The 27,316-nt window shown below is 57.0% G+C and overlaps 2 protein-coding genes and 1 long non-coding RNA gene across 21 annotated transcripts in view; 1 reads left to right on the plus strand and 2 right to left on the minus strand.

Moving 5' to 3' along the window:
* The window catches only part of RNF121 (ring finger protein 121), a 15,711-nt gene extending 14,305 nt beyond the window's left edge, over positions 1-1,406 (minus strand). For 4 of the 13 annotated variants that reach the window (XM_086883360.1, XM_086883363.1, XM_086883365.1 and 1 more), the window contains exon 1: positions 920-1,180. In XM_086883360.1, coding sequence (XP_086739486.1) covers positions 920-976 — 57 coding nt within the window. In that variant the 5' untranslated portion in view covers positions 977-1,180. Of the gene's footprint in view, positions 1-238; positions 500-919 lie in introns of those variants that run through there. The other 9 variants (XR_015285134.1, XM_023943645.2, XM_023943638.2 and 6 more) reach the window with 6 other exon arrangements.
* Positions 1,388-19,644, plus strand: LOC147654390 (uncharacterized). Of its 2 annotated transcripts, none has more exons than XR_015285139.1 (3): positions 1,388-1,522; positions 2,015-2,179; positions 17,504-19,644. It is a non-coding gene; the product is annotated as an uncharacterized LOC147654390 (long non-coding RNA). The 2 variants fall into 2 exon arrangements; XR_015285138.1 differs by lacking the exon at positions 17,504-19,644 and adding an exon at positions 2,539-3,662.
* NUMA1 (nuclear mitotic apparatus protein 1) lies at positions 6,332-27,193 on the minus strand. Of its 6 annotated transcripts, none has more exons than XM_086883350.1 (26): positions 26,862-27,193; positions 24,095-24,167; positions 23,062-23,150; positions 21,351-21,430; positions 20,555-20,637; positions 20,386-20,466; positions 20,021-20,105; positions 19,487-19,613; positions 18,091-18,245; positions 17,626-17,743; positions 16,551-16,668; positions 16,068-16,208; positions 15,615-15,737; positions 12,474-14,579; positions 11,467-11,508; positions 10,491-10,559; positions 10,277-10,387; positions 9,978-10,196; positions 9,732-9,877; positions 9,393-9,636; positions 8,393-8,660; positions 8,141-8,277; positions 7,821-8,030; positions 7,305-7,415; positions 7,050-7,217; positions 6,332-6,841 (listed from the first exon to the last, which is right to left on the minus strand). In XM_086883350.1, exons 2-26 carry the CDS (start codon positions 24,134-24,136, stop codon positions 6,806-6,808), a joined length of 5,109 nt encoding a protein of 1,702 aa, XP_086739476.1. In that variant the 5' UTR covers positions 24,137-24,167; positions 26,862-27,193; the 3' UTR covers positions 6,332-6,805. The 6 variants fall into 6 exon arrangements, with proteins under 6 accessions (XP_086739476.1, XP_086739479.1, XP_086739477.1 ...); XM_086883353.1 differs by having other exon boundaries at positions 19,487-19,610; positions 26,862-27,074; XM_086883351.1 differs by lacking the exon at positions 26,862-27,193 and adding an exon at positions 25,876-26,714.
* Positions 27,194-27,316: the final 123 nt, after the last annotated feature.

The raw sequence follows: 27,316 nt of genomic DNA on the forward strand, positions 1-27,316 counted from the left end.
TAACCAGTAGCAACTCAAGAGTGACTGACCTGTGGTTTAATCCTCCCATCGCCCCATTGCACCACTCCCCAACAGCAACACAGGGCACAGGGAGGAAGTACAAGCTCCCACAGCTCAGCCATATACTAGAGCATCTCCACAACTTGGCCCTGCCAGCAATCTTCTCCAAAACAACCATAGACATCTGAGAATTTTTAAGCCACACCACCAACTCTTGAGCAAAGGCACAAAGAAGTACCTGACTGTACCAGCTAAGTGACTTATGACCTCTGTGCTGCTGCTCCCACAGTGCAAACAGGATGGAACCAAGTTCTTGTGGTTGTCTACGAGTGGAAGAAAAACTCCCAAGTATGAAGCACAGGTGAAGAGCCACTGAAAAGCCCAGGGCAGCAGTGCTGGAAAGTGGCACGCATACTGTGACAGACTCACCCACCCTGCTTCCAATTCCACCTTTCCAAACACATTTGTTTTCTAGTTTTGTCATTTTTGACCCCCAGGAACATTTAAAAGCCAGCACGGGAACAACAGCTGAGCCTCCATCCCTTCCCTCCTGCCCCCAGGGCCCGCACCGTCCCCTGCCCAAGGGGCCTTCCGAAGCTCCCAGTGTCACCCTGCCCTGGGACCCTCAATGTCCTCCTACACCAAGGATCTTCCCCAGCCCTAACACTCTCCGCACCTACTTGTCCCAAAGGCCCACGAGCTCAGAGTGACCCAGAGCCGCCGCCATCCCATTCCAGGGACCCTCCGAGCTCCAGCGCACATCCCTACCCCGCGCCCCCAGACCCCGCGTCCCCCAGGCCCCGGGTCCGCTGCGGCTCCCCTTCAAAGAGCACCCCACAGCGCTGGAGCTCCCCGCCCCGCAGCCCCTGCCCTAGCCTGTTCTCCCTAGCCCAGCCCCCGCCGACCCCGTCCCCCGCACCTCCTCCACCTCACGCTCAACGGGGCCGCCAACCTCCACCTCCAGCACAGCCGCCATCTTGCCCCGCCCCCCCAGTGGCCAGCTCCTTCCGCCGCCGTTCACCAATCATCGAACAAGCTGCCGCACCTCGGGCCAATCGCTGGGCTCGGCGCTACCCCGGCGGCCAATCAGGACAGGGGAGGAGTGGAACTGCTGCCAGACGCGCCATTTCGGGCGCATGAAAACGGTGAGCTGTCACAGCTAGGGACCGGCTCCTATTTCTAAGCCCGAAGCGGGACGTGTAACCCCCGTCAGCAGCACCGACAGTAGCAGCCACCTCGCACCGCGGTACCGGCAGTGTCAGTGCTGCCGGGCCGCCCCCTGCCCCCGCCCGCCTCTCTCCGGCACCGCCTCGCGCTGTTCTGGAAAGCTCAGGTGGCTCCTGAGCTCCGCCCGCGCGGGGCCGTAGCGCGGCGTTGCCCGCGGCCTGTCTGTCCCGTCAGGCACCGCGGCTGGCCCGGCCCGCGGGCCCGGACCGGAGCGCGGGCGGGAGAGGGGCTGAAGTGGGGCGGGAAGCGGCGATCAAGGTGCCCCGTGATTTGGGCGGCAGGAGACTCAGGATCGGTGCGACTGGGGCCGGGGGCCGAACGGGGAGCTATGGGGTGAAGGACTGGTGGGTTGGGGAATGGCGTGGAGAGGCTGTGGGGTAGAGCCAAGGGTATAATAGGGTTGGGAAAGTATGAAAGGGCCGGGGGAGGGTGGGTTAGCGGTAGCAGAATAGCTCTGAGGCGTTGTTTATGGGTCGGGGAGCACGGGTCGTGGAGCTGAAGGGAGTTGTGGGTAAGGACTTGAGGGCACTGGAGAATAGGGCTGGGGCGTGTGGGCTGGATGTGGGTGGCACGCGTGTGGCAGAATGGGGCGGGAATGGGGCCTTGTGGGGTGAGCTGGGGGCACAGGGGTGGCTGAAGGGAGCTGGGGGACTGCTGGGTCTGTAACCTGAGGGGTGGTGGGACAGGTCTGGGGGTCACATGAGGCGGTGGGATGGGACTGGGGAGTTGCCGAATGGTTCCAGAAGCAGGAGATGCCCAAGCTCATCAGACTCTCTCTCCCCACCAGGCACTGGAGGGATCTGAAGGGAAGTTATGTTTGGCAGAATATTGTCTCCAAGGTTCCTGAATGGCTCCAGTTGACATCAGCAATGTGATGTCCTCCTCCCAGGCCCTCTGGGGGTCTGGGTGTGGGAGTGATCCCTCTGAGCTGCTGGGGTCTCTGAAGAGATGGGTAAGGGTGTGAGAGGATGCAGCCCTGGCTCGCTTTGTTAGGCTTAAGGGCAATGATTCACATGATTTTTGCTCTCTCAAAATGGGGTGTTGTTCCTGTAGGTTACCAGAGAATTCTGTGCTTTTCCCCTGTGCCCAGAACAAACTGGAGCTGGAGGGAAAGGTGTTTAGGGAGGGGTTGGTGCATGATGCTCTGTCCCTGTGAACCTGCTGAGTGAGGATGGCATATGGCCCTGGCTTGGCTGTGTTGATGTTGGTACTTACCTGTCCTCTGCCCCCATGCAGGAACCAGGGCCATGCCCCACAATGGGGTCAGCAGCTCTGAAACCACTCACCCCTGTGCTTCTCGCTGCTCCCCAGGGAAGTATGGCTGTGTCTTTCTGCAGATTGAGGTTGGATGTTCCTCATGGCCCTGTGACCAGCCCTATCTCACCCTGGTACCCACTGTCACACTGATGCCACCAGCTGACTCAAAGGTGGACCAGAATTGCTGCAGGGTTTGGATATTTAAGGAAGGTAAAGACTGAGCCAAAGGAAAAAGGCATGGGGAAGAGCTGTGGCCTGATGGTAGGATGGAGCTGATTAGGGTAGATAGTGATGGAATGGGGGTGGCAGTAGGATGTGGCTGATAGAGGGTAGAAGAGGAGAAGTAGACCAGGGAACCAGGGTTGTTCATGGCCTCAGGAAAGCTGCCCCAGCCTCTCGTGCCCATAATCCCCCAGATGTCCTGGGTGGCACAGCAACAGAGCAACAAGCAGAGGTAGGAGTGGTGTTGGGACAGTGATGAGTGCTGTGCCCCATCCACCCCAGCTGCGCTTCCCACGGCAGATTTCTCAGAGCTGATGGTGGGGCAGAAGTGGGACCACCTTGTGGCTCACCTGCAGCCAGCCCTTCGGTCCATGCAGCCACTTTGAGGCCTCCTTCATCTGCCTGTGCACAACACAGGAGAAAGATCCTGACCCCCCTGGACACCCCTGCATGCAGTAGGTGTCTATCACACCCTTACCTTTGATACCTGGCTCTGACATACAAAAAAACACTGAATTTCATATAACACCATGAAAACAACTGTTAAAGTTAAATGGAAAAACTAAGAGTGTGAGTGTGTAAATTAGAGAGTTTTCTTAAGTCACTAGGTGAAAAAGTTAAAGTTTAGAGTTTAAGATAGTTTAAAGAACAAAAGACAAGATGGAGGATTTAGGGTGTTGTCTCCTTTCTTCATCTTCTTACTAGAGTTTTTTTGGGTAGTTGTAAATGATTGGATAGAGAATGCCGCAGTGCAGCACGTAGGTTTTGGGTCACTAAGAAAAATAATTTACTTGGCATTTGTTAATTGGATAAATGAACATATAAAAGACCTTGAAGAAGTTCTTTGTTAGCCATTTTGCACCTTTCTATATCTTAGTGCATGTAGCTCCTTGTACGTTGTATACATGTAATACAGATAGGAGAAGAATAAACAACCGAGTCTGAATAAGAGAAAACTGCCTCTCTCATCAATCTCAGTCCAAGGGGGAAAAGGAACCCAGCCACAAGTGTCCCATCAGGATGAAGTGGCACCAAAACGTGTGGCACCTTGAACTGAAGGCCCCTTTTGAAAAAAGGCAGTGAAAAGCTGGAGATCTCCTTGGAGAGGGGAAAAGGAGGAACTCTATCATCCTTGTGTGCTGGTGAGAGCAGAAGCCAGAGCCAGACATCTGTTAGCTGTGAGATGGACCATGGACAGAGGAGCTGAGAGACAGGCTGACCCTGAGGTCAGGTAAGCCATCAAAAGGAAGCAGAAATATGAGACATTATGTCCAAACCTGAGGGAGGTTTTGGCTCTCTTCAAAAATACAAGCAAGGAGCATCTGATCCCTGTATCCATGGATGAGCTTAAAAGCCTTTTATCCTGGATACAGGCAGAATTTCCTAACATGGATCCAGACACAGGAAGGGATACCCTGATGAATATCCCAGAGAAGGCTGGGTCTGCCCCTGGCCTCTGTAATTCCATGGGGATCAAGACATCTTTAGCTCTCACGACAACACCCAGAGTGTTGGAAATCTTTTCAAAAGGACGAAATTACGGCGGTAAAAGCCACACAAGACACAGTATCTCCTTCGAACACGGCAGAAGCAGGAGACGGGGGAAGAACAGAGAATACGGGCTCAGATAAAGGACAAACAGGCTTATTATCTCAGACAGCTGCGAAATTCTCGCAAGCTGCAGAGGTTGTGCGAGCCTCCCTGAATGCTATCATAGCCAAGGGAGTGTCTAAGCCTGTTGCAAGCCCAGAGAAACAATCATGCAGAGACGTGGGGGCATTTCTAAAACGCAGGCAGAAACTGCATAAAGAGGGTTCCGACGGCTCGGAGCTTTTGCAAGCGTATCTGGGCTCTCTTGGAGCTGTTCCAGCGCTCGGCATGCTGTTGCAGGCAGAAGAAGGAAGGGAAAATTCCGTGGTCGATTTCGCGCCAGCAGCCGAGTCCTTTTCCGGCCCTAGGGGGGTGGAGTGGACAGGGGAGCGGACAGCCCCGTTCCCCCGGGAGGGCGCGGGATGGTTCAGCCCGGCCCAGAGCGGCTCGGCACTCACGGGCACGGCCCCGTCTCTCGGGGGTGTGCTGGCAGCCACGGCCGCCAGTCAAGGTGACGTCAGCAGTGACGCAAGCACAGCCGGACTCTATGCCCCGCCTGCGTCACCGCCCCCAGGCCAGCGCTCATCAGGGCATTCCCTGCAGCCTCCGCAGCGCCTCTGCACCGCCCACTGAGGGCAGCGGGACCCCCAGGACCGTCAGAGGCAGGCGTGCTCCCTTCCCTTCCCTCCGTGCCCAGCCCAGCGCGGGGGACAGAAGAGTGGACGAGCGGAGCCGCTGCCCGTGCTGGCTGCTGTAGCACTGCTGCCTTGGCAAGCACCGCTGGAGCAAGCAACAGCAGCTTTACAACAGAGTCAGCTTTGCTCAGGGCCTGCGAAGTCCGAACTGCTCAGCAACACAGTTGCAGTTCAACAACAACAGCCTAAAGAAGCAACAATTTCTACACCGCAGATGGCTTCACTAGATACTTCGCTGACTACACAGCCACGCAAACCCTACAGCAGGTGTGGACCCGTGGATTCGAGACATGTCAACACGAAGTCCAGCAGCCCTGGGCTGCTTTTGACAGTGGGGAGGCTTGGAACTAGATGAGCTTTAAAATCTCCTCCAAGCCAATCTGTCCTTTGTGCTTCGTGCTTGCTCATCCCCAGGCTCTGCACTGGATATCCCTGCAGCTCCCCCGAGCACCTGTAGGCAGCTGGACAGGCACTGTGTTCCCAGCCCTGTTGGCAGATAAATCCAGGTGCTTGGCAGGGGAGGCCCTTGGTGGCCTGGGGACATTGAGCAGCAAATGGGGATAGTGGTGGCATTTCTGTAGCTGGCACAAATCACTCCTGCTGGTGCCCTGGCACTGGAGGGACAGCAGAGCGTATTCCCAGGCTGCCATGAAAACCAGCCGGGAGGATGTCAGTCCAAAGCCCACATCATCCCAACACCAGTGAGCCTGTGACAAACATCACCTTCCCTTTCCACAGGCTCCTTCCTGCTGGATCTGCTCCCCACACACGCCTCCCAGTGCAGAGAAGACCCCTCCGCAGCCTGGCCTTTCTTGTCCCCTGAGGCCTGAGTGTCCTGTCCCCTTTGCCAGCTGCCCTTTGGCATGGCAGAGGTGGAGCAGCATGCCAGCAACTGTGGGGAGACAGCAGGGGCCCTGTCCTCACCCCAGTGCCTGCAGTAGGGCAGCAGAGCTAGGGACAAACCCTGTGTCACCACCCCTGGGGGCTGAACCTGCAGTACTCCAAGGGGAGAGAGACTGCAGGCGGCCTCAGACAGTGTGGCAAGGCTGGTGTGAGGATGGAGAAGGTGCTTCCAGTCCCATGGCCAGGTTTGGTGGAGTTTGAAGCACTGTAATGGCAGGAGTTGCTACTGGATTAGAAGTTAAAGGAGAAAAAGAAGACAGAAATCTGCACTATGACTGCTTAGTGCTACAGCAGGTTCCCTGTACACCTCCCTCCCATCCTGCCTTGGGAGACCCTGTGTAGTTCATGGGGACAGCGACAGGACAAGGAGGAAGTCATGCTTTTCCTCCCCTCAAGCCCTGATAAGGATTGCAGGAAGAACAAGCCAGGACCCTAGAGCAGGTGAAAAATACACTTTATTTACAAGTAGAAACATTTAAAAATGCTGTCTCAGCTTCCCTGGGAGGAGCAGGACAGGGAAGTCCCACACACAGGGAACAGGGATGGTGGCCCTAGGGATGCTAAGTTTCACCCTCTGTCCCCGTAACTGAGGCTGCAGGATATCTCTGGGGAGAGCTCAGCCCTTCCAGCCACAGCCTGGTGCCAGCCTCTGCACCCTTGTGTGTTTCTAGCCCTCAACCTCTGTGCATCCCCTTGCCTTGGATCTCAGAACGGTTTAGGGTGACTGGGTGCAGGAAGGGCAAGGGGGCCTCGCCATGCCCAGGGCACCCCCACAGTTGTCTGCAAGGCAGTCATGTGGGTGGCCCCACCTCTTCCCCCTTGGTACTCCTGGGCCCCGGGGAGACAAGGAGAGGTGAGGGGGTGCAGGTGGGGGCCAGGGCAGAGCCAGCAATGCAGGGACTGGGGAAACCTCAGGATTGCTTGTCCTTGCGTGACTGGCGACTGGCCTGGAAAGGACAGAGCAAAGATGGGAGGTTAGGGACCATGGACATGACCAGGGCCCTGTGCTGGGACCTGCTGTTGCCCTGGCACCCCAGGGACAGTAGGGACTGGCCCCCCTTTTCCCCATGGTCAGTATGAACCCAAGGCAGGGGTTGGGGGCACTGGGCTGAGCATGAGCTCAGAAGTGTGCCCAGGGGGTCAGGCAGTACCTACCTGGCCCCTGGGGGACTTGGCGGTGGCGATGCGGGATGAACGGCGGGTGCCACTGCTGCTGGAGGGTGTGGAAGTGTTCTTCCGGGTGACTGCCTGGCGCAGCAGGCGCCTCCCCAGAGCCCTGGGGGTGTTGAGGATGCTGAATGCCATCGACTGGCGCCTCTGAGCCTGCAGAGGAAGGGCAGGACCATTAACTCAGGGTGGGACAGGATGGAGGGGTCCCTCCTGATCCCTCTTTTTCCCTCTGAAGCTTACCTGTGTGGCTGGGGCTGGCTGCTTGCTCTCTTGACTGACCTGGGAGGCGCTCTGTTCACTGCGATCCTGGGTGGTCTGGGGCCGGGGGAAGCAGCTGGTTGGCTTCTTGGACTGGAAAACAGGGGGAGCAGCTAGTACTGTCATCTGTGGGTCACCCTGCTGTGGGGCTGGCAGCAATAAGGGAACTGAGGGGCTGCAGGGGTAGCAGTGATGGGGGTGAGGGTAGCAGTGCCCAGGGAAGGCAGAAGGCTCAGTCCTTCACCTCTGGAATTGCCTTCTTGCTAGCCCTAGGAGCATCACGAGTACCAGACACACCACTGGTACAACACTGCACAAGTGTGGTACAACACAACACAAGTGTGGTGCAACACTGCTAGGAACACTGGGCACTGGGATCCAGGATCAGTGGGAACATGTGGCCATTGGGGGTGTTACCCACAGGGCCACAGAAGTTCCCTCAAAACCTGGAACACCTGTTGTTCCCAGTGCTGTGATGGGGCACTGGGCTGAGCTCACCGGGGGGGTGTCGGGGTCCTGGTGGGTCTCTGAGAGGCGCTTCCGCTGCTGCCGGGTAGTGATGCTGCTGGCCTGGGTGCTGCACTGGCTGCCTGCCTTGCTGCCGGCGGTGATGATCTGGGTGGGCTGTGTGCTGGCACGTCGCAGCGTCTCCTCTGGGTCCCCCATCTTCACGTCCTCATCCGTGATGGTTCCCAAGGAGGTGGATGGCTGGGAAGGGGATGTGTGGATGTTGCCAAGGGGCGCTGTCTATTCCTAGACCCCCTCCCAAACCACAGTTCTGGAGAAAGTCTGCCTGACCTCCCTGTCCAGCCCCTTACCATGCTCTCTACGGGGTAGCTGGTCTTCAGGTGGGGCGGGCGGGCCTGGTTCCGCCGCTGCAGTTCTGCAATGCGGTTCCAGTCATCCAGCTGCTCTGGCTCATCCTGGCATGTGCCCAGGTTTATGGTGTTCCGGCCTAAATCCAAAGCAAGGAAGGATGAGGGGGGTGTTCTCAGGTAAGACCTGACTCCCCCAAGCCAGGGCAGAAGCCCACAGCCAGCAGTCCAAGTGCCTACCCCACCCACACACACCGAGGCTGGAGCTGCTGGTCTGCTTCAAGCGCAGGGAACTACGGGTGACTGGCCGGTACCCAGGGAGGCCCAACAGTCCTGAATTGCCAGGGGTCTTCTCTGGGGAGGAGGTTTCCAGCTTTGTAAGAGTTTCCTGGGAGGGGAAGCTGGTGAGGGAATGGGTGGAGGCACCTGAGCGCAGACGGCCTTTAGCAGGGGAAGAAGTTTTTGTAGACTGAGCCAATGGGATGTTCTTGATGCAGATCAGTTCCTCAGACTGTGCCTGTTTCTGTGAGAGAAAAACCCACAGATGAGGGGATCGCAGAAGAGTTTAGGCTGAACAAACCTTAAAGCTCATCTCCTTCCACCCCCTGCTCCCTTGGCTGGGACACTTTCCATTAGACCAGATTGCTCCAGCCACATCCAATCTGGTCTTGAACACTTCCAGAGATGGGGCAGCCACAGCTTCTCTGGACAGCCTGTGCCAGGGCCTCACTACCTTCACAGGGAAGAATTTCTTCCCAGTGTCCCACCTAACCCTGTCCTCTGTCAATGGGAAGCCACTCCCTCTTATCCTATCACTCCAGGCCTTTATCCAAAGTCCCTCTCCCGCTCTTTTGGACCCCCTTTAGGCACTGGCAGGGCCTCTAAGGTCTCCCTGGAAGCTTCTTTTCTCTGGGCTGAATGCCACCAGGTCTCTCAACCTCTCCAAAGCAGAGGGGCTCCAGCTCTTAGAGCATCTCAGTGGCCTCCTCTGGACTCACTCCAGCAGCTCCTTGTTGGGGGTCCCAGAGCTGGAAGCAGCTCTGCAGGTGGGGTCTCACCACAGTGGCGCAGAGGGGCAGAATCCCCACCTGGCCCTGCTTCTCACTGTGCTGGGGATCAGCCAAGGATATGGCTGGACTTTAGGCTGCCAGTGCATATTGACAGGTCATGTTCAGGTTTTCAGTTCTCAGCATGCTGGATCCCTCTGAAGTGCTGCTCCTGATCCCTGCATCCCCCAGCAGGGGCCCCTGCTCACATCTGTCATGGTGATGTTGATGGTAGTGCGGCGCCGGGCTGAGCGGGTCTTGCAGCCGGAGTCGAGTGAGAAGTCACCCGGGAAGTTGGTGCCGCTCTTCAGCTGCGACGGCGTCTCAGAGTGGATGGGGGTAAAGTAGAGACTCTCCAGGGATGACTTCCTCTGGGCCAGCCGCTGAGACAGTGGTGACTCTTCACTGTCTGATGGCAAGGCTGAGAAATCCAACTGAGAGCTGGTAGCCTTCCTGCAGAGACAGGGGATGAGGGTAGCACCAGCAGGCTTACCAGGCCATCAGGAACAGTGGATTTTTGGAGTGCTGGAAGCAGATTGATCTGGTACCTGGTGGAGCTGAGCAGCTGTGCCTCATCAAGGCTATCAGTGCTCTGGTTGGCCACACTCTGGCAGGAAGACTCCTGTCCCTTTACTGTGGTAGTCATCACCTGGAACTTGCTGAGTTCCTGCACCTGTTGTTTGGCAGCCTCCACCTGAATGGGAATCAGGGAGGCATGGATGGATCTATCCTCCAAGTGAGGTGGTGATGGAGGTGAGGACAAGGAGGGTGAAACCCCACTATGCCATGCCCACCTGAGCTTTCAGGCTGTGGATCTGGCTGGTAAGATTCTTGCAGCTCATCTCAGACTCCTTGGCCTGCAGGATGCTCTGCTGTAGCTCCTTGGCCAGTCTCTCCGATTTGCTCTGAAGCTCTATGTTCTCTTTCTGAAGGTGCTCCATGGCTTTCAGCTTCTCTGACAGCTCCTGGTTCTGCTGCTTCTTGGCATCATAATGACTTTTTGCCTTCTCCATCTAGAATGTAAAGCAGAGAAATCCTGTCAAGCTTCCCTGCACTGTGAGGGACAGCAGGGCCATGCTAGCCCCTAGCATACCTGCCCTTTGTAGTACTCAGCTGCCTGCTCCTTCTGGGTGAGCTGCGCCTGCAGCTCTGCCACCTTCTCCTCATGGCTGGTGACCCCTGCCTGCAGCTCCCCTTCCAGTCCCTGTGGGCAGGGAAGAGACTGGCTTTAGAGGCAACCCAGGTGAGCCCCCTAGCAGCACCAACAGCTCCAGGGCTCAGCCCCCAGGTTTTGGGTCTCTCTTCACCTTCACTCTCTGCTGATGGGTCCAGGTGGCCTTCTCCTGCTGCGTCAGCTTTTTATTCAGCTCCTCCACCTGGAAGAACATGACTACATGGAAGAACATGGCTAGCTCCAGGCACAAAACTACCATCTTCCCATGGAGGAACACATCCCCTCCTCTCTAGTCAGCTCTAGGGCACAATGAAGAAATTTCCTGCCACAGGGCGACTGTTCAGCACCACCCCAGGACACAGCAAGGTGACAGTAACTCCATGTTAGTCCTTACAGCAAGGCTGGTTGGAACTACTCAAGCGTAAGGAGCAGCCACATGCTAGAACCAAAACCTGTGTTAAGTTCCCAGTGCCCCAGTGCTGCAACCTGGAGTCCCACAAGTCATCCAGCACTCTTGGCACAGCTAGATGGCTGCTGCAAGTTCTGGCCTGGTCATGCTCTCCCTGCTGTATGCCTGATGAGCCCCCAGCCCTCTGGTCATAGCCACAAGGTCTCTGCAGAGTCCTGGGCAGCTCTGGCTGGGTCTGGGCAGGGAAATATGGCTTTTCCAGCATTGTCTCCTAAGTGCTAACTCCTATTACATCTGAGATCAGTGCTGCTCTAGCCATGCTGTCTGAGTGCAGCTGTTCCTACCAGTTGTGCCAAGAGCTGGACCTTGGCTAAAGGCTGGGGGGAAGCCATCACAGCACTGACAGTCCTACAGCTGAGGAGCCCTGGATGCTCCTGGCAGCCACTTGCTGTGTGTGCTACCATGGGGCATACAAGAAGCCATGCTGAGTTGCAGGCACCAATGTGAGGGGGCAGGTGGCAGGATGGGACCCCAGTTGTTACCCCCTGGAGGTGAAGGGGCCCACAGACCTAGAGCCATGTGGCCCATGGCTGGGTCCATACTGTGAACAGTTCACAAGAGGAGAGGGTGGCTCCAGCAGGAAGTAGTAAACAAGGAGGGCTGTGCACTGTCACTGAGCAACCAGCACTTGGTGTGTTACCTGCTTAGCTTGGTCCTTCTGGATTATCTCCAGCTGCTTGACCTGCAAGCACAAAAGGTAGAGGTGAGTACACAGCTGGCACATAGGCTGTTTTTCATAGAATCATTTAGCTTGGAAAAGCCCTCTGAGACTGAGTCCAGCCATTCCCCCAGCACTGCCAAGACCACCACTAATCCATGTCCCCAAGTGCCACATCCACATGTCTGTTAAATCCCTTCACAGACAGGGACTCTACCACTGTCCTGGGCAGCCTGTGCCTCGTCTGGACAACTCTTTAGGGAAGGATTTTTTTCCTAATATCCAACCTAAGCCTCCCCAAGCACAATTTGAAACCATTACCTTTTGTCATGTCACTTGTTAACTGGGAGAACAAGTTACCTGGGAGACCCTCATCTGGCTGCACCCTCTTTTCAAGGAGCTGTTTCACCCTTTCAGGGGAGAGGTGGTCTCCCCCTGTGCCTCTTCTCCAGGCTTAGCTCCCCAACTCCCTCATCAGACTGCTGCTCATCAGACTGGAGCTCCAGATCATTCCCCAGCTTCACTGCCCTCCTCTGGAAACACTCCAGCACCTCAATGTGAGAGTCCCTTTCACACCTAGGAATGTGTCCCACAGCCGCAGTCCCTGTGCCGAGTAGGCATGGATTCAGGGGTGTCACCCTGAAAATTAAACCTCTGATAATGTTTTCATGGTTTTAGTTACTTTCCCATGAAAGTTCTATAAACGTAAGTTGTTTATCACATTCCTTGTAAGAAACATCTTTTGATGGACTTTTCACATGACCAGTGTTCTTGGGAAGGTGGTAACTTAATTGTCCAATCCTTGATCATTGTTGAGAATCTATAAATACCGGAGTCAGAGAATAAAGTGACAGGTTTTTTGTTCTGACACAGAGTTTGTGTGAATCATTTAGTGTCCTTTAGCGACACAGGGGTGTGCAGAAGGCTGAACCCCTTTTCCAGGAGGGCTCCCCCACCCACAGCCCTCCTGCTGGGAGTGGAACCCCTACCTGAGTTGTCAGTCTTTGCTTCTCTTCCAGGAGCTGCTTCTTCTCTTCTAGGGCTGCTGCTTTGCTGCTCTCATACTCCTTACTCATATCCTCCAGCTTCTGTACTGCTTCCTTAGCCTCCTGCCTGCTGTTGGTCACCAGCTTCTCAGACGCTGCCCGCAGCTGCTCCAGCTCCTGCATGTGCCGCTCCCTGGCCTGGCCTAGTTCCACCTCAAGCTGCTGCTGCCCTTGGCTGTGGCTCTTGCTGAGCCCCTGGTTCTCCTCGGCCAGCCGAGCATTGGTCTGTTGCAGCCCTGCCAGCTGTGCCCCCGCCTCTGCTGCCTCAGCCTGCAGCCGCTGAATGGCCCGGTCCCGTTCTGCCAACTGCTCCCGCAGTGACGGCACCTCAGCCACCTCCAGCTTGGCCTGCGCTAGCTCGGCTTGCAGTGCAGACACGGCTTTTGCTCTCTGCTCCAGGTCCTGGCGGTGCCGGCTTTCCAGGGAGACACGCTCGGCCCGAGCACTGTCGAGCTCCTGCTGCAGGGCAGCCAGGAGCTGCTCCTTCTGTAGGCACTTGTCCTGGCAGACCTTTGCCTCCTGCCGCAGCTCATCCTCCCGCTCGCTCTGGCAATGGCGGTCCCTCTTCAGGGCCTCGATGGTCATCCGCTGCTTCTCCATCTCTTCCTGGCACCGCTGCACCTCCACCTTCATCAGTGAGCACCTCTCAGCTGCACGGGAGGCTGCGGTGGCCATCTCCGTCTGCAGCACCCGCAGCCTCTCCTCCAGCTTCTTGCTCTTCTCCGACTCAGCCAGGATCAGGCGTTTCAGCTCCTTGCTTTCTCCTTCCTTCTCCATCACCTGACGATGAAGGATGGAGACCTCATGCTCTAGGCTGCTGATCAGACTGTTCTTCCTCTCCATCTCCTGGACACACTGGGACACTTGCTCCTTCCAGCTCTCTTTCTCCTGCATGGCAGAGCGGAGGGACACCAGCTCTTTCTCTGCTGCCTGCAGCTGATCCATGGTGCCTTCCAGCTCCTTGGATTTGAGCTTCTCCTGGGAGAGCTGCTGGGAGACTCCCTCCAGTGCCTCAGCAGCTCTCTGGGCATCTGCCTCCAGCTTGGCCACACGCTGGGCTGCTGTTTGCTCTGCCACAGCCATCTTCTCCTGCAGGGAGGAAATCTCGGCCCTCAGCTTCTGCTCCTCACTCTCCTTCTCCTTTGCCCATGACTGAGCGCTGGACAGGTCAGCCTGGAGGGCAGCCAGTCGCTCTGCCTGGGCCTCCAGCACAGCCACCTTCTCCTGCTCAGCCTGCAGCTGCTGGCAGGCCCGGCTGTGCTCCTGGCTCAGCGCCTGCATTTCCTCCTTCAGCCGCCTGCACTCTTCATCCTCCCCTCGGGGAGCAGGAGAGGCTCCCATGGGCTGCTCTCGGCTCTCCTCCAGCACCTGGCGTGTGGCCAGCTCCTCACTCTGCTTCGGCAGAGCTGGCTCCCGGTCCTGAACCAGCTGCTGTCTCTCTGCCTCCAGCTCAGCGATCCTGGCCAGGTTGCCCTCCAGGCACTCAGCTGCCCGCCTCTTCTCATCCTCCAGTATACCCTCAGTGTTCCGCAGGGATTCCTCCAGGAAGAGCAGCTGCTCCTGCAGGCGGCTGTTCTCCCGAGCCAGCTTCTCCCTCTCGGCCAGCTTCTGCTGGCTCTCCTTTAGCCTGCCCTCCAGCTCCTGCAGCTGGGCTTTCAGTGCCTCTGCTGCCATTCCCTGCTGCCGTTGGGCACCCAGCTCCAGGATCTGGGCTTCCAGTTCACTGATCTTGCGGCTTAGTGCAGCCTTCTCCTCATCCACGGCCTGCAGCTGGCTGCTCAGGGATGTGTTGGCCTGCTGGAGCTGCTGCAGGGCAGAGTCCCTTTCCCGCAGGGTCTGCTCATGCTGGACACTGAGGGCAGCCAGCTGCTCAGCCTGGCCCTCAGCAGCCTGTGCCTGCAGGTCTCGCTTCAGCCTCTCTCGGGCCTGGTGGCTCTCAGAGAGGGAACTCTGGAGGCTGGTGACAAGGCTCTCCAGCTGTTGCTTCTCCTCCTCCAGCCGCACTCCTTTGGCTGTGAGGCTGGACACCTCCTGCTTCAGCTCCTCCAGCTGCCAAAGAGAAGAGCAGGAAGACTATTGGGTCTGACTGAGACAGAGAGATAGTGCTGCTCAGCAGTAGCCAAAACACTGCTGTGTTATCAACACAGCTACCCATGCAAAGCACAGCACTGTGAAAGCTTCTAAGGGAAAATGAACTCTTAACATTCCCCTCAGTGAGGGTCTAGGAGTGGGCAAGATCCTGGGAGGTGACACTATGAGGCCAACTGACCCAAATTAACCAAAGGGATATTCCACAACTTGTGATGTCAGCTCAGACACAAAAGCTAAGGGGTGTACAAGGAATAGGGGGAATTCATTATTTTAGTGTTTTCCTTGTGGAGCAACCACTCCCCATGCTGAAGCCCTGTTTCCCAGGAAGTGTCTAAACATCACTTGCTGATAGGAAGTAGAGATTGACTTTTCTCTTTGCTTATGTATGCATAAACTTTCACTTTTCCTTTTTTGATTTAGTAAATTACCTTACCTCAAGCTATTAGTTCTTTTCCATCTTATTTTACTCTTCCCTGTCCTGCTGGAAAGGGAAGTGATAGCAGGGCTTGGTGGGCACCTGGTGCCCCGCCAAGATCAGACTGCTACAGGGACAAAACATGCACCCCCTAGGTGTTACTCAAGCTGTAGCCAACATGCTCACCAGAGCCCCACATGCTGCATCCCACTGAGAGCTGCCCAGTGTCTGCCTTCCCTCCCATCACACCCCCAAGCACACCTTCCTTCCCCCTCAGCCTTGTGCCACTCTGCTCCCTTGGACCAAACACTTTTTTCTCACCCTGCAGGAGATGCTCTCTTCACGACCAATTCATGTTGTGAGGGGCCTGTGGAGCCACCAGCTCCCTGGGAGCAGTATTTGCAAATTCAGCCCAAGAAGGGGTCTCCCACAGTGTTCAGCCCCATGTGACCTATCCAGCAGCAGAAAGCAGCAGCCTCTGCCCCACATGACTTTGCCATCCATCTCCTGGCACCTGCTGCTCTCTCCAACTGGAGTAGTTTCCCATTCAAGCCCTTGCTGCAGGAGCCCCAGTGTACCTTCAAAATGTCCCCCATGACTTCTCCCTTCTCCTGGGTGCTGCACTCCTCCAGCTTGGCCAGCTGGTCCTCCAGCATAGAGATCTTGCCCTGCAGAATCTCGATTTTTTCTTCTGAGCATTTCTGGGGACAGAGATGGGACTGAGCATGGTGCAAGACAGAAGAGCCAACCAACCCAGGAGAGGCACAGTCACCCAGTCAGGACTGACACCCTGCTTTTCCAGCAGCTTTGTCTCACCCCACTGCAAGGACAGCAGCCCATCCCACCATGGGGAACCCTTCCTGGGAACAGGGAGAGGCTTCCCACATGAGCTGACAGTTACACAGCTTCTCCCCATGAGCTGGCACAAACAGGCAGGAGGCTCCTGGCTGCTGCACCCTGCTTGCAGTTGGGGTGTCCCCCAGCTGGGGGGAGCTACAGAGGGGCACCCACCATTCCCCAGGCCCCCTGACCTTGTCCTGCAGGGCAGCATGCAGTTCCTTCTCCAGCTGTTGCTGTTTCTCCTGAAACTGTGCCATGGCAGTGTTGTGCTCTTCCAAGAGCTCATCATGGGCTCGCTGCAGCTGGACCATGTTGCTGGCAAACTCCCGCAGCTGCCAAATGAAAATCCACCCAGTCCAGAAGAGAGTCAGAGGGTGCCCTGGCCATCCAGGGCTCTGCCTACTCCCCATTCCCAAGAGCTGCAGCACACGTGGACATCATGGGTTCTGTGTGCTCACCACATGCAGGCAGCTCCACCCGGTCCCCATTCCCCCACCACAGTTCGATATGGATCAGGATGCAGAGCCCAAGGCAGGCTTGGTCACTGGGTCAAAGATTGCATTAGCAGAACCATAAACATCCCAGCATCCAGCACTGCCATCAAATCTTCCCCTCTGGATTCCACCACAACCAACTGGGATGTGGGGACATGGACAGGACACTGCAGCCCATACCTTGAAGGAGAGATCCCCATTCTCCTCAGAGAGCTGGTTGATTTTTCTGTCCATCTGAGCTTTTTCAGTCTTCAGGTCCTGGCACTGTCTGAAGGCCTCGTGCAGGCGCCCCACCAGGCTGTGGGAAAGGAGGTGGTTGAGGAGGGGGTGCATGCTGGCAGCAGGCAAGGATATCACCAGGGATTGGTGCTGCTGGACATTGCCGAGGAAACCAAAGAAAGGTTCCAAGGGATCTCCCTGCCTTGCTGTGACTCTACCATCAACCCAGCTCTAAAACTGGGTCACAACAAATGGCAAAGCAGAGTAGAGATGAGCAGTGTTTGTGCTTTGCAGAAGCCCAGTAGCTCCAAACTGAGAGCAGAGGCAGCTGTGGGACTCCAGCAACCCCCCTGCAAAGAGAAATAAGTGAGGAAAGGCTAAAAAGAACATGGCACTTCCAGTGGAGGTTGGGCAGCCTTCCTGAGTAAACAATGGCACAGGGACAGAGCAAAGACCAGTGTGACAGGTGTTTTCAAGTGTGTGACGAAGCCCAGTACAAAGGATCAAAGTAAAGGCCTGGGAAAAGGGGCTGGAGTCAGGAGTTCCAGGATCATCCTGAAAGCTTCCCCTTTTCCAGGATTAGGTGAGACCCACATGGGCAGGACTTTGGATAAGAGGCTGGAGTTGACAGGGCAAGAGGGAATGGTCTTCCACTGACAGATGACAGGGTTAGATTGGATATTGGGCAGAAATTCTTCCTTGAGAAGGTGCTGAGGCCCTGGCACAGGTTGTCTACAGAAGCTGTGGCTGCCCCATGCCTGGAAGTGCTCAAGGCCAGGTTGGACAGGGCTTGGAGCAACCTGGTCTAGTACAAGGTGTCCCTGCCCATGGCAGGGCATTCCACTTAAATGAGCTTTAAGGTCCCTTCCAATCCAGATCCATTTTTGATTCTGTGCCTGCTGTCTTCTCCCCAGGGCACAGCAGCAGAGGAACAAGGAGGTTTGCTTTCTCCTGTTTCATGCACTGCTAGGGAAGAGACTGACAACATCTAGGATGTGGAAGTCACAAGGTCCCACCTAGGAGGAAGGAGCATTACCTCTCCTTCTTCTCCCTCAGCTCCTCCATTTCTTTGGGTTCCAGCTGGTCTTCAGTTTGCTTCTCATTGAGCTCTACCAAGCGATCAATACGCTGCTGCATCGTGGTGATCTGAGCATCTGGGGAAGGGGGCAAGAAAGGGCTCGTTACCAACTTTTCATTTCACCTGAAGCCCCCACAAGAGCATTTCTGCACAGAAACCCTCTGCAGCAGGAGATCAAAGAGCCAGGCTACCAGTGCTGCTGCTCAGCATAGGTGTTGCTTCAGTCATGGCTTTTGTTGCCCAGGATATGTAAGGCAATACGAGACAGAAGAAGGAATCTGGAGTCTTCACTTGCAGCCTGGCAGGACGGACCATGCATGAGCAGTTGTGGTGGGGTCAACACAGACAAGTCAGAGAAACAAGGAGGGATCTCTGCCCCACAGACCCCTCCCTGCACCCCAGGATGTCCTGCTAGTGACTGACCCTTCTTCCTGATGAGCTCTTGAGCCTCGGCCATCTGCACCTCCAGCTCTTCCCGGTTCTCTCTCTCAAAAGCCAGCTGCTCATTCACCCTCCGCAGCTGAAACTGCTGGGTCTGCATGATGTCCCCCATGGGTGAAGACGGAGTGCTGGGCAGGCTGCAGGGAGACACACACACAGCTGGATTATCCTGAGCCAGCACAGGCCCCGTGCAGCCAGACCCACTCTGCTGCCCCCATCTCTGGGGCAGGATCTCCTGCCTGGCTCCCCGAGGAACTACTGCCTTAAAAATCTAGGAACGAAACAACACACAGATGAGACAATTTCAATAAAGGAGGTAATATAAAAGTTGGTGTTTAATTGGAGGCCTCTGGGGGAAAACATGGAAAAATGCCCCTGGAGGCCTCCAGTTAAAGACCAGCTTTTATATTACCTCCTTTATTAAAACTGTTTTTTATGTATGTTGTTCTACTGCTAGATTTTTAAGGCATCAGTTCCTCCCCCTTCTGGTTCAACTCTCTTTGGGAGCCCCCCTTTTGCAAGTTGTTTATGGGAAAGTGTCTTGGGAGGGTGGCTCGTCCTTGGTTCCCAAAAGAACCAAGATTAGAATAGGGACTTCAAAATGTGTTTTGTCTTTCTGTCTGTCAAGGTAGGAAAAATACTGGAGACAGATAGGAACTATATAACTATACAATAACAGTCTACAGAGCTACAGAGTATGAAGAAAATAAAAAAGCAAAAATAATTTTGGCATCAGGTTCACAGGAATGAATTTGATACCACATCACTTGAGCAGAAAGGCCATGCTCCTCCTCTTGCCTGTACTAATGTCAAGCTCTACATGCTGAGCAAAAACCACAACCAGCATGCCCAGGTGGCCAAGGGCATCCCCACTTGTGTTAGCCATAGCGTGACCCCATAGGGTTGAAGCAGTGGCTGCCCCCTGTGCTGGGCACTGCTGAGGCACCTCAATCCTGGAGTCCAGTTGTGGACCCCTCACAAGAAAGACACTGAGGTGCTGGAGAGTGTGAGCAGAATCAACTGAATCAACAGAGGTGGGGAAGGCTCTGGAACATGAGTCTGATGAGGAGCAGCTGAGGGAGCTGGGGGGACACTGCCTGGAGAAAAGGAGGCTCACGGGGGACCTTCTCCATCACAGACACATTTGGAATCAATGGTCTCAGAGGGCTTTTCCAAGCTGAATGAGTCCATGATTCTAAAAGGAGCTGGAGCCCAAGCTCACCCCCACCATCCATCCCCACATCAGGCCAAGCAATGTGCAGCAGGGCATTCCAGGGAGTCAGCATGCAGCCCAGCTACATGTGCGGGTCCCAAAAGCCTCCCTACCCACTTCTCCCTTTCCTCATTTCCCCTGGCATCCACCAGGCAGGGCACATACTTGCTGCTGGGGAAGGAGGCGATCCTCTGCAGCTCCAGGAAACGCACCTCTTGCTTGGGTGGGAGAGAGAACAGTGGGGAACGCTCCTCAAAGCTACTGCTGGACACACTGGACGAAGGTGGCTCTGCTGAAAATAAAAAGGGAGAAGAAGGCTGTGATCTTTAGTATCTAAGAGCCGCTTGGCAACTGAAATCTCAGGAGCACGGGAACCACAAATTCCAGTCAGGATGGAATAGCCCAACAGAGGAAGCCATAACCCTGCCCTACATCCCCATCCCACTCCTGTTCCACCGCTTCTGCAGTCCCCAGCAACTCTGCTCCCACAAGACTGTCAGCATCCCACCTGCTCCACTCCTCCAGGGAAAGGCTGAGCTACTGCTGACTGGGAAGGGCCAGCAGCTCTAAGGCAGCCTTACTCTTGGAGTTTACAGGGCACCATTTTGTAGCTGAGGGCATCTGGGTGGTGCAGCTGCCTTTATGGCAAGGCAGTTACAGCAGCACAAACAGGAGGAAAAGCCAGGGCCCAACACTTACCTCTCCTCTGCAGAAATGGCTCCAGATTCTCATTCAGACACTCCTCGTTATCCAGCACAAATTTGAGGATTGATGCCAACTCAACCTGTGTTGGAGGAGCTGCAGAGTTAGTGGCTCTGCTGCGGGTCACAGGCAGCACCACAGCAGGCATGGGGCAGTGGGCAGCTCCCTGCCTGCCTGTGCTGCTGCCACACTTGCCACCACAAGCTTTTGATAGCCCAAAGCCACCAGTGAGCACCACAGTGCCCACTCCATGCTGTCTTACGATGGGACCCAGGAGGGCTAGTCCTGGAGCACCTTCTGCCAAAGGCACCGCTGTTTCCCCCTGCACCCCAGATCCAGAGGAGGAACCCCAAAGGGATTACCTGAGTCTTGTAGTCAAATTCATTCCAGTCCCCAGGGTTCCTGGAACTCATGGAGGTGTGGTACAAGAGCAGCACAGCCACCTGAGCAAGGGAGGAAAGGCATCACTAACCCCAGGCCAGTCACAAGCACATTGGTGCTGTCTGGGACTAAAATATGCCACACAGTTACCTTGGCCAGCGCCAGCTCCTCTCCATCCAGGAGTTTCTGTGCAGAGACCAGGTTTTCCATAGCATATTTGTCCCTGCAGTGCTCTGCAACATGAAGCACAATTCCCAGTCATACAGGAGCCACTGGGCATGTGGGGTGCCCTGAGGTGACATTCATGGCCAGGAGAGCACTGTAATACATCCCCAGGGAGAAGGGACACAGGGCAGGATGGGCTCCAGAGTCGAGATCTCAGTGGTCAGCCTTTGCTATTAACTCTGACTTTCATTCCCCTCCCTGGAACCCCACCCTGAATCTCAGCCTCCCCACCTTGGCATCACCCCTCCAACATCAGCACAAACAGTTCCACCTGTGAAGGGTGGGATACAAGGTGGGATATGGTGTCTTCCCTCCAAGAAAGAGGAGCAAGAGTGTGAGATACTTCCCATTTCCCCTCCCAGGATCTCTGCTTGGGTAAAGGTTTTCCACTGGGATTTAAAGAGCTTAAGTCCAGTTACCCATCTAGGAAAACTGCTCCAAAGCAGCATCACCAGAGCAGCCACTGGCAGCCTGCCCTTTACATCCAGATCCTCACTGCTTTGAAGCCTAGGCTCTGGCAAGGATTTCCATCTGGAAGTTTCCCATCAGGAAGCTTTCCCTTCCACAGGCTGCTGTGGGAAAGCTGCTGGCACCTCACAAAGCTGCTGATGTGGGGTCAAAGGGGGTCACTTTGTGGAGGGGGAAGCTGCAGATCAGACTCCCTAAGAGGTCAGGGGCACCGAGTTGGGGCAGTTGCTTCCCCCAGCACCAGCGGTCTTACTCTGCAGGAAACCACGGATGAAGGAGATCCTCTCTGGCAGTGGCTGCTCCAGCACAGATTCCCCCTCCTTGCTCCTGTGTCTGGAAGAGTGCAGGGTTTGCGTTAACTCTTTCTGAAGGGATTAGATCAATGATGAGTTATGTGCAGTGTCGCTGAGCCAGGGCCAACAGCGTCATGCACGGGAGTGAAATCCCCCAGAATCTCCCTGCTGGGAGAGCAGCTGGAGCTGGGCAGCCAATCCTCCCCCCGGCACTGCTTCCTATTCTGCCTGCCAGGCATCCAGCACAGCACAGGGAGCTTGTGCTGGCCCTACCAGCCAGGAAGCACCACAGGAGCCAGTCCATGCACGGAGCCTCGGGCTTTTCTTGCTGCACTTTGGGGAGCCTGAAGCTTCCTCTTGCACTTATTTGTGACTGACTCCACTCTTCCTGAGCAGCCACCAGTTCATGCAATACCCTGAGTTGGAAGGGACCCACAAGGGTCACTGAACCCAATGCAGCTCAGAAATGGCATGCCCAAAACCCACACCAATCATGCTTGACCAGCACTGCCTCAGTACTGTCACTTACTCCCAAGGTACCAAAACCAGGAACCTGGCCTAGGACAGGGGCTGCCATGAGGATTTGCTCCTCCCCACCGATTTCCCCTGGTGCTACAGGAGCTCCTCAGATCAGCCAGCTGCTATGGCAGCTGCCCTGCTTCCACCCCACTTTATCAAGCCATGGCCAGGCCTCTTTAGAGAGCACGTGCCACCAGGATCCCTACTAATCCAGGCTGGAGCACAGACCCAGGAGATTAACCAGGTCTGACTAAATATACCTGCGGTGCAGGCAGCTCCTTCCTCCCCACCCACTGCAGGCAGATCCCTGCTCCAGGCAGGCTCTCCTTACCCCGCCCAGGAGGTAATTACAGCAGACAGGCTCCCACCGGAAGGGTTTGAAAGCAATGCATGGCAGCCTCACACCCTCTCAATTTGTTTTGCCAGCTCCTTAATCACCAGGCTTCATCCCACCTCTGATGCCCATTATGGCTGTAGATTTTAGTTGTCCCTTGTTCCCAGACAATAAACACAATTCCCAAAAGAGGCATTCCTCCCACCCCTGCCCAGCCACCTCAGGTCCCAGGACAGAGCACACAGGTTCCATCCTGACCACTCTATACTCAGCAGCAGCCTGACATCCCCAGGCAACAGAAGCACTTCATGAGGCAGAAACTGTCATTCTTTACACTGCTTTCCAGACACGAGGCTTCCTCAGGATCCCTAGGCTGCCACTCAGGAAAACTTGCTGGGCTGTTCTCTCAGCAGGGTAGCATCAACAGAAATTAGAAATCTCCTGTGGAGCTGCAGGAACCCCTGGGCTGCTAGCAGCAGCACTTGGGTCTTTTCTTCAATGCCAGGAGCAAACCCAGATGTTAAGTGCCAGATGCGATAACAAGTCTCAAATGACAGGAACTCTGACCAAAACATTCCCTGGGCAGCTCCGTGGGACCCAACAGCTCTGCACAGACCCCAGCTGTCCAGTGGCACAGAGAAGATGGAGATCCCAGCAGCTCATATGCCAGAGGAGGAATAAATACCCCAATAAATACCCACTCCCACCCTGCCCAAGAACAGAGCCCCTTAGCTCCTGGGGGTTGAGGCCATGGCTCCAGGAGACAGCCCAGACCCAGCTGCGTGGTTTGAAATGTGCACACAGCTCCCCATACTCACATTTTGTGGATAATTCTGATGAAGACACTACAGTCCTGGAGCTGGGACAGATCATTGAGGCGATCAGGACAAACATTTGTGCTGTTCACCTAGAAATGGGGTGGCACAGTCAGAAGGCAGAAACCAAGACAACACTGTGCTGTGCCACCCACCACCTCCAGTCCTGGCAGGGGACAGCACAACTGGTCTGGGTGTGAAAGTAAATCTACCCCTTCAAACCACCCCTTCCCAGGGAACGGATGAATGTGATCCCCACAGCTCTACAGACTGCCAGGGAGTCTGGCACAGGTGCCATTTATCACCCTGCTGGAGCCCCTCTTCTCTGGAGAGGCTGAGAGACCTGGAGGTGTTCAGCCTGGAGAAAAGAAGCCTCCAGGGAGACCTCAGAGCCCCTGCCAGTGCCTAAAGGGGCTCCAAGAGAGCTGGAGAGGGACTTTGGACAAAGGCATGGAGGGACAGGACAAGAGGGAATGGAGTCCCACTGACAGAGAGCAGCATTAGACAGGATATTGGGAAGAAATTCTTCCCTGTCAGGGTTGTCCAGATGAGCCATGGCTGCCCTATCCCTGGAAATGTTCAGGGCTAGGCTGGACATGGTTTGGAGTAAGTTGGTCTAGTGAGAGGTCTCCCTGCCCATGGCAGTGCATTCCAGTTGAATGAGCTTACAAGTCCCTTCTAACCCAAACCATTCTATGAGTTTTTGCTTGGACACAGCAGTGCTTTGTGAGACAGATCCAACAACCCCTTCACACTACAGCTGTTGCCTGCTTCAGGCTCAGCTGCATCTCCCAGGCTGTTTCCATGACCAGACCAGGCCATTCCAGCATTTCTGGTTACTCAACAGGAAGAGTGAGCAAGGCTTCTCCTGCAAACACCCACCTGCCCAGGAACAGTAGCAACTGAGCTACCCTAGGACCTGCCCCAGCCACAATCCCTCCTGAGATAAGCCCCAGCATCATGCCCTGAAGCTGCCAGTGCTGGCAGCAGCATGTCCACCTATGCAGTGAGCTCCAGCAGAGGAGGGGGGACTTACCCAAGCAAGGAGAGCAGCAACTCTTGCACTGTGAACAGACATTGTGGCCAGCCTGTCAGGTCACTGCCCAGACCTAAAAACACCAACAAGGGGGCAAGGGGTAGCAATAAAAAAAGGTAAAATATAGTAATTATGTTAATTAAGTGACCTGCACCCAGTGCCAGGCATTTGTGCCCACCAAGGGAGAATGTGTCCCTGCATCTGGCCAGCTGTACAGGAGCAGCCAGCATCCTCCTGCTTCCCCACAGGCACAGAGTGGGGAGCAATGCTGAGCAGCAGCCAGGTCCACTACCACATGTCAGGATCCTGAAAAGGGGTCAATGGAAAACCACTGCTTAGGCTCCTCATTCTCCTGCTGTGCCTTCTTCCCTCCCTCCCACCTCCAAATATCACTAACATTTCTTGCCCAGCAAGGCAGTGGCCAAGCCACTGAAGTGCTGCCAGCTCCCCTTCCCACTGCTACTAGTGAAAGAACCACCTGCTGGGGGCACGGGAGCTCACCGGGCATCGCTGCATTGGGTGGGAGCAGGGATGAGCTGCCCTGACTGGATCTGGGATCACTGCCAGCGACCTTTGCCTCCACACTGGCTGCCCCCAGAGCCACCCTGGGAGTCTTCCAGGTGAGGGGAGGGGACTGCTGGGAGACAAAAAGTCACCCTGATGAAGAGGGGGCTCCTCACCTTGTATTGCACCTGGACACCCACACCACAACAAGTCAAGAACCTGGTCGGGATCTGCAGCTGCTCAGCAAAGCACAACCAACCAGTCACGGTGGCTTTAGAGACTACAGAGCTCCCACGGCCATCAGTCCAGCTGGGAAGCACGGGATCCTCAGCAATACAGGTCCTTCCTCCAATCTGGCTACAGCCCAGCTCCCATGGCTGGGTCACTTAGCAACTACTGTCCCTCCAGCCGGTGCCACAGCCAGGACCTCTCCCTAAAAACCCACCCAAAGGCACCAGGCAAAGCACTCGTGCAGCACCGGATGCAGACCTCGGAGAAAACCGTGTTCCACCAGCGTCATGCTGGGTTTTACCAGAACCAGTCTGCAAACACACTGGTGCCTGGTCTGGTGTGAGATCTGGACGGGCAGGGCTACCGCTCCTGCCGCGGGCACAGCCTGGCTTGTCCCTGGTGACACTGGCCGCCCTGAGCATCTGAGACAACGCCATGACCCGCCGTGAGGACGTGCCTTTCGTGATGGCAGGCGGGAAGTGGCTGGGGAGCCCGCCAGCGGCCGTGAGCGCCTTCCAGCCGCGTCCCCGAAGAGAGCAGCTGCAGGAAGGCGGTGGGCAGCGGGGAACGAGCCCCGGAGGTGGCGGCGGCCGCGGCGGCATTGTCCTTCCCCGCTTTCCCCTGCTCCGCTCCGGTCACAGCACGGCGTTACGCAAGCCCGCGCTCCGGAGCTCCCGACGCGCCACCGTGCCGGGGGGACGCGCCCGCGGGCCCCGGGCTGTCCCAGGCCAGGGGTCCGGCTGCGGGAAGCACCCGGGCGGGGTGAGCGACCCACGGCAGCCCCCGCGCACGGACGGGCCCGCAGCTGGCGCGGGGCGGAGGGGGAGAGCAGCCGCCGACCCGAGCGCCCGGATGTTGGCGAGCCCGACGCGGCCACCCGGGGACCCGCACCCCGGGGGCTCGCGAGGCGCCGGGCCGGGAGCCGGACGCGGCGGCGGAGCTGGGCGAGCTGAGCTTCGCAGCCCCCGCCTCCCTCCCCCTCCTCCGCGCCCGCCCGGGGAAAACAAAACAAGGAAGAGGCAGAAAAGTCTTTGCTGGGGCCTTACCGGGGCCGCGCGGCCGTCGTCGGCGCGCTGGGGTTAATCGGCCATGAGCGCTGGCAAGCCGCGGAGGGCCGGGGAGCCAGCGGCCACGCACAAAAGAAAAGTTGTTGAGCTTCTCTTCGGCGGGGCTGGCAGGCGGCGGTTCCCCTTCCTGGCCCTGGGCCACCCCACGTCACCGCGCCGGGGCCGCGCTCGTTAAAGGCGCACGGCCCAGAAACCTCCGGCGCCTCGCCATGGAGGGGGGGAATCGTCCGAACCCGGACGCGCTCACTGCCGCCAGCCTGCCCAGGTACCGAGGGACGGGGAGCTGGTGGGGCCGGCACAGACCCGCTCCCGGCCCCAGCGCAGCTCAGGAAATGCCGGGGGCTCAGCAGAGAATGGCCCCAATGTCACGTCTCCCTCTGGGCTGACTGGAGTCACATGCCAGCTGACCCCTGACAAACTCCCCCCGACACGCACACACCCCGCGGCCACGGATTCAACGGGAACCGGACCCTACGGGTCGCCAGCTCGGCCAGGGAGGTGCCGGGCGAGGAAGGGACGTTCACCCCTCGCTGCCGTTCCGGAGACCCTCGGAAGTCACCTCCGCAGCGTCTGGGCTGCCTGAGGAGGCCCAGGGCCGCAGGATGGGGCTGCCCCGAGCACGGCACAGGAAAAGCACAAGGAGAAGGTTCTTCCAAACCGGCGCTGGGGGCAGCAGAGGAACCCGCGAGGAAGGCGGCCGCCGAAGGCTCCGGCTTCGCCAAGCGCCGGGAAACGAAGAACAACACGGCCGAACCACAGCGCTCCGGCCGGGACCGCCCCCCGCCCCCGTCCTTAGGAAAGGGGGCACCGCTGAGCTCGGCCCGGCACGGAGGCTGTGCCACACGCGTGCCCCGCCGGCCCGAGGGTTTCGCCTGTTGGCTGCCTGTGGCACAGCCTCGCTCTGCGGCCCGGAGCCCCCGCCGAGGGAAGCACCGGGGCCCGCCCCGCCTCAGCTCTCCCCCTACCGTGACCGCGGCTGGGAATCGTGTCCGCCTTCAGCGTCCTCGGAGTCGCCGGGGCTCCAGCCGCGTTGATGGTAGGAGGGGGAGCCGCCAAACTCCGTGCCGCGGCCGCCCTTATTCGAACGGCAGCGCCCGCCCCGCGCTGCCGCCCATTGGGCACGGGCGGGCCGGGGGCGTCAGGCGGGCGGGGCGCGAATGGCGGGTGCGGCACACACCGGGGGCTGCAGGGGGCGCGCTCCCGTGAAGGTGCAGGGACACAGGCGGGAGCGCGGGGGTGAGCACCGGTGTGAGGCGGGGACACATGACGGGGCTTGTGTGGGGCCCGGGCAGGGCACGGAGTACTGGAAGCCCACAGTGAGTCAGGGGACACGTGTGTCACACGCAGACATCCCACCCTGCCTTGCAGTGCCAGCTAGGTGGGAATCCTCAGCAACCCCCAAACGTGTCCTGTCCTACTA

Source organism: Cyanistes caeruleus, chromosome 3 (genome assembly GCF_971803275.1).
Source record: "Cyanistes caeruleus chromosome 3, bCyaCae1.hap1.1, whole genome shotgun sequence".
Lineage (NCBI taxonomy): Eukaryota > Metazoa > Chordata > Aves > Passeriformes > Paridae > Cyanistes > Cyanistes caeruleus.

Bases quoted from the DNA above. Each gene is read 5' to 3' on its own strand.
- NUMA1 (XM_086883350.1), bottom strand. From the start codon at position 24,136: ATGTCTGTTCACAGTGCAAGAGTTGCTGCTCTCCTTGCTTGG. The intron at 17,744-18,090 runs GTCAGTCACTAG...CCCCTTCCCCAG, and splicing joins AGAGCTCATCAGGAAGAAGG to ATGCTCAGATCACCACGATG. The intron at 16,669-17,625 runs GTAATGCTCCTT...CCTTTCCCACAG, and splicing joins CTGAGGGAGAAGAAGGAGAG to CCTGGTGGGGCGCCTGCACG.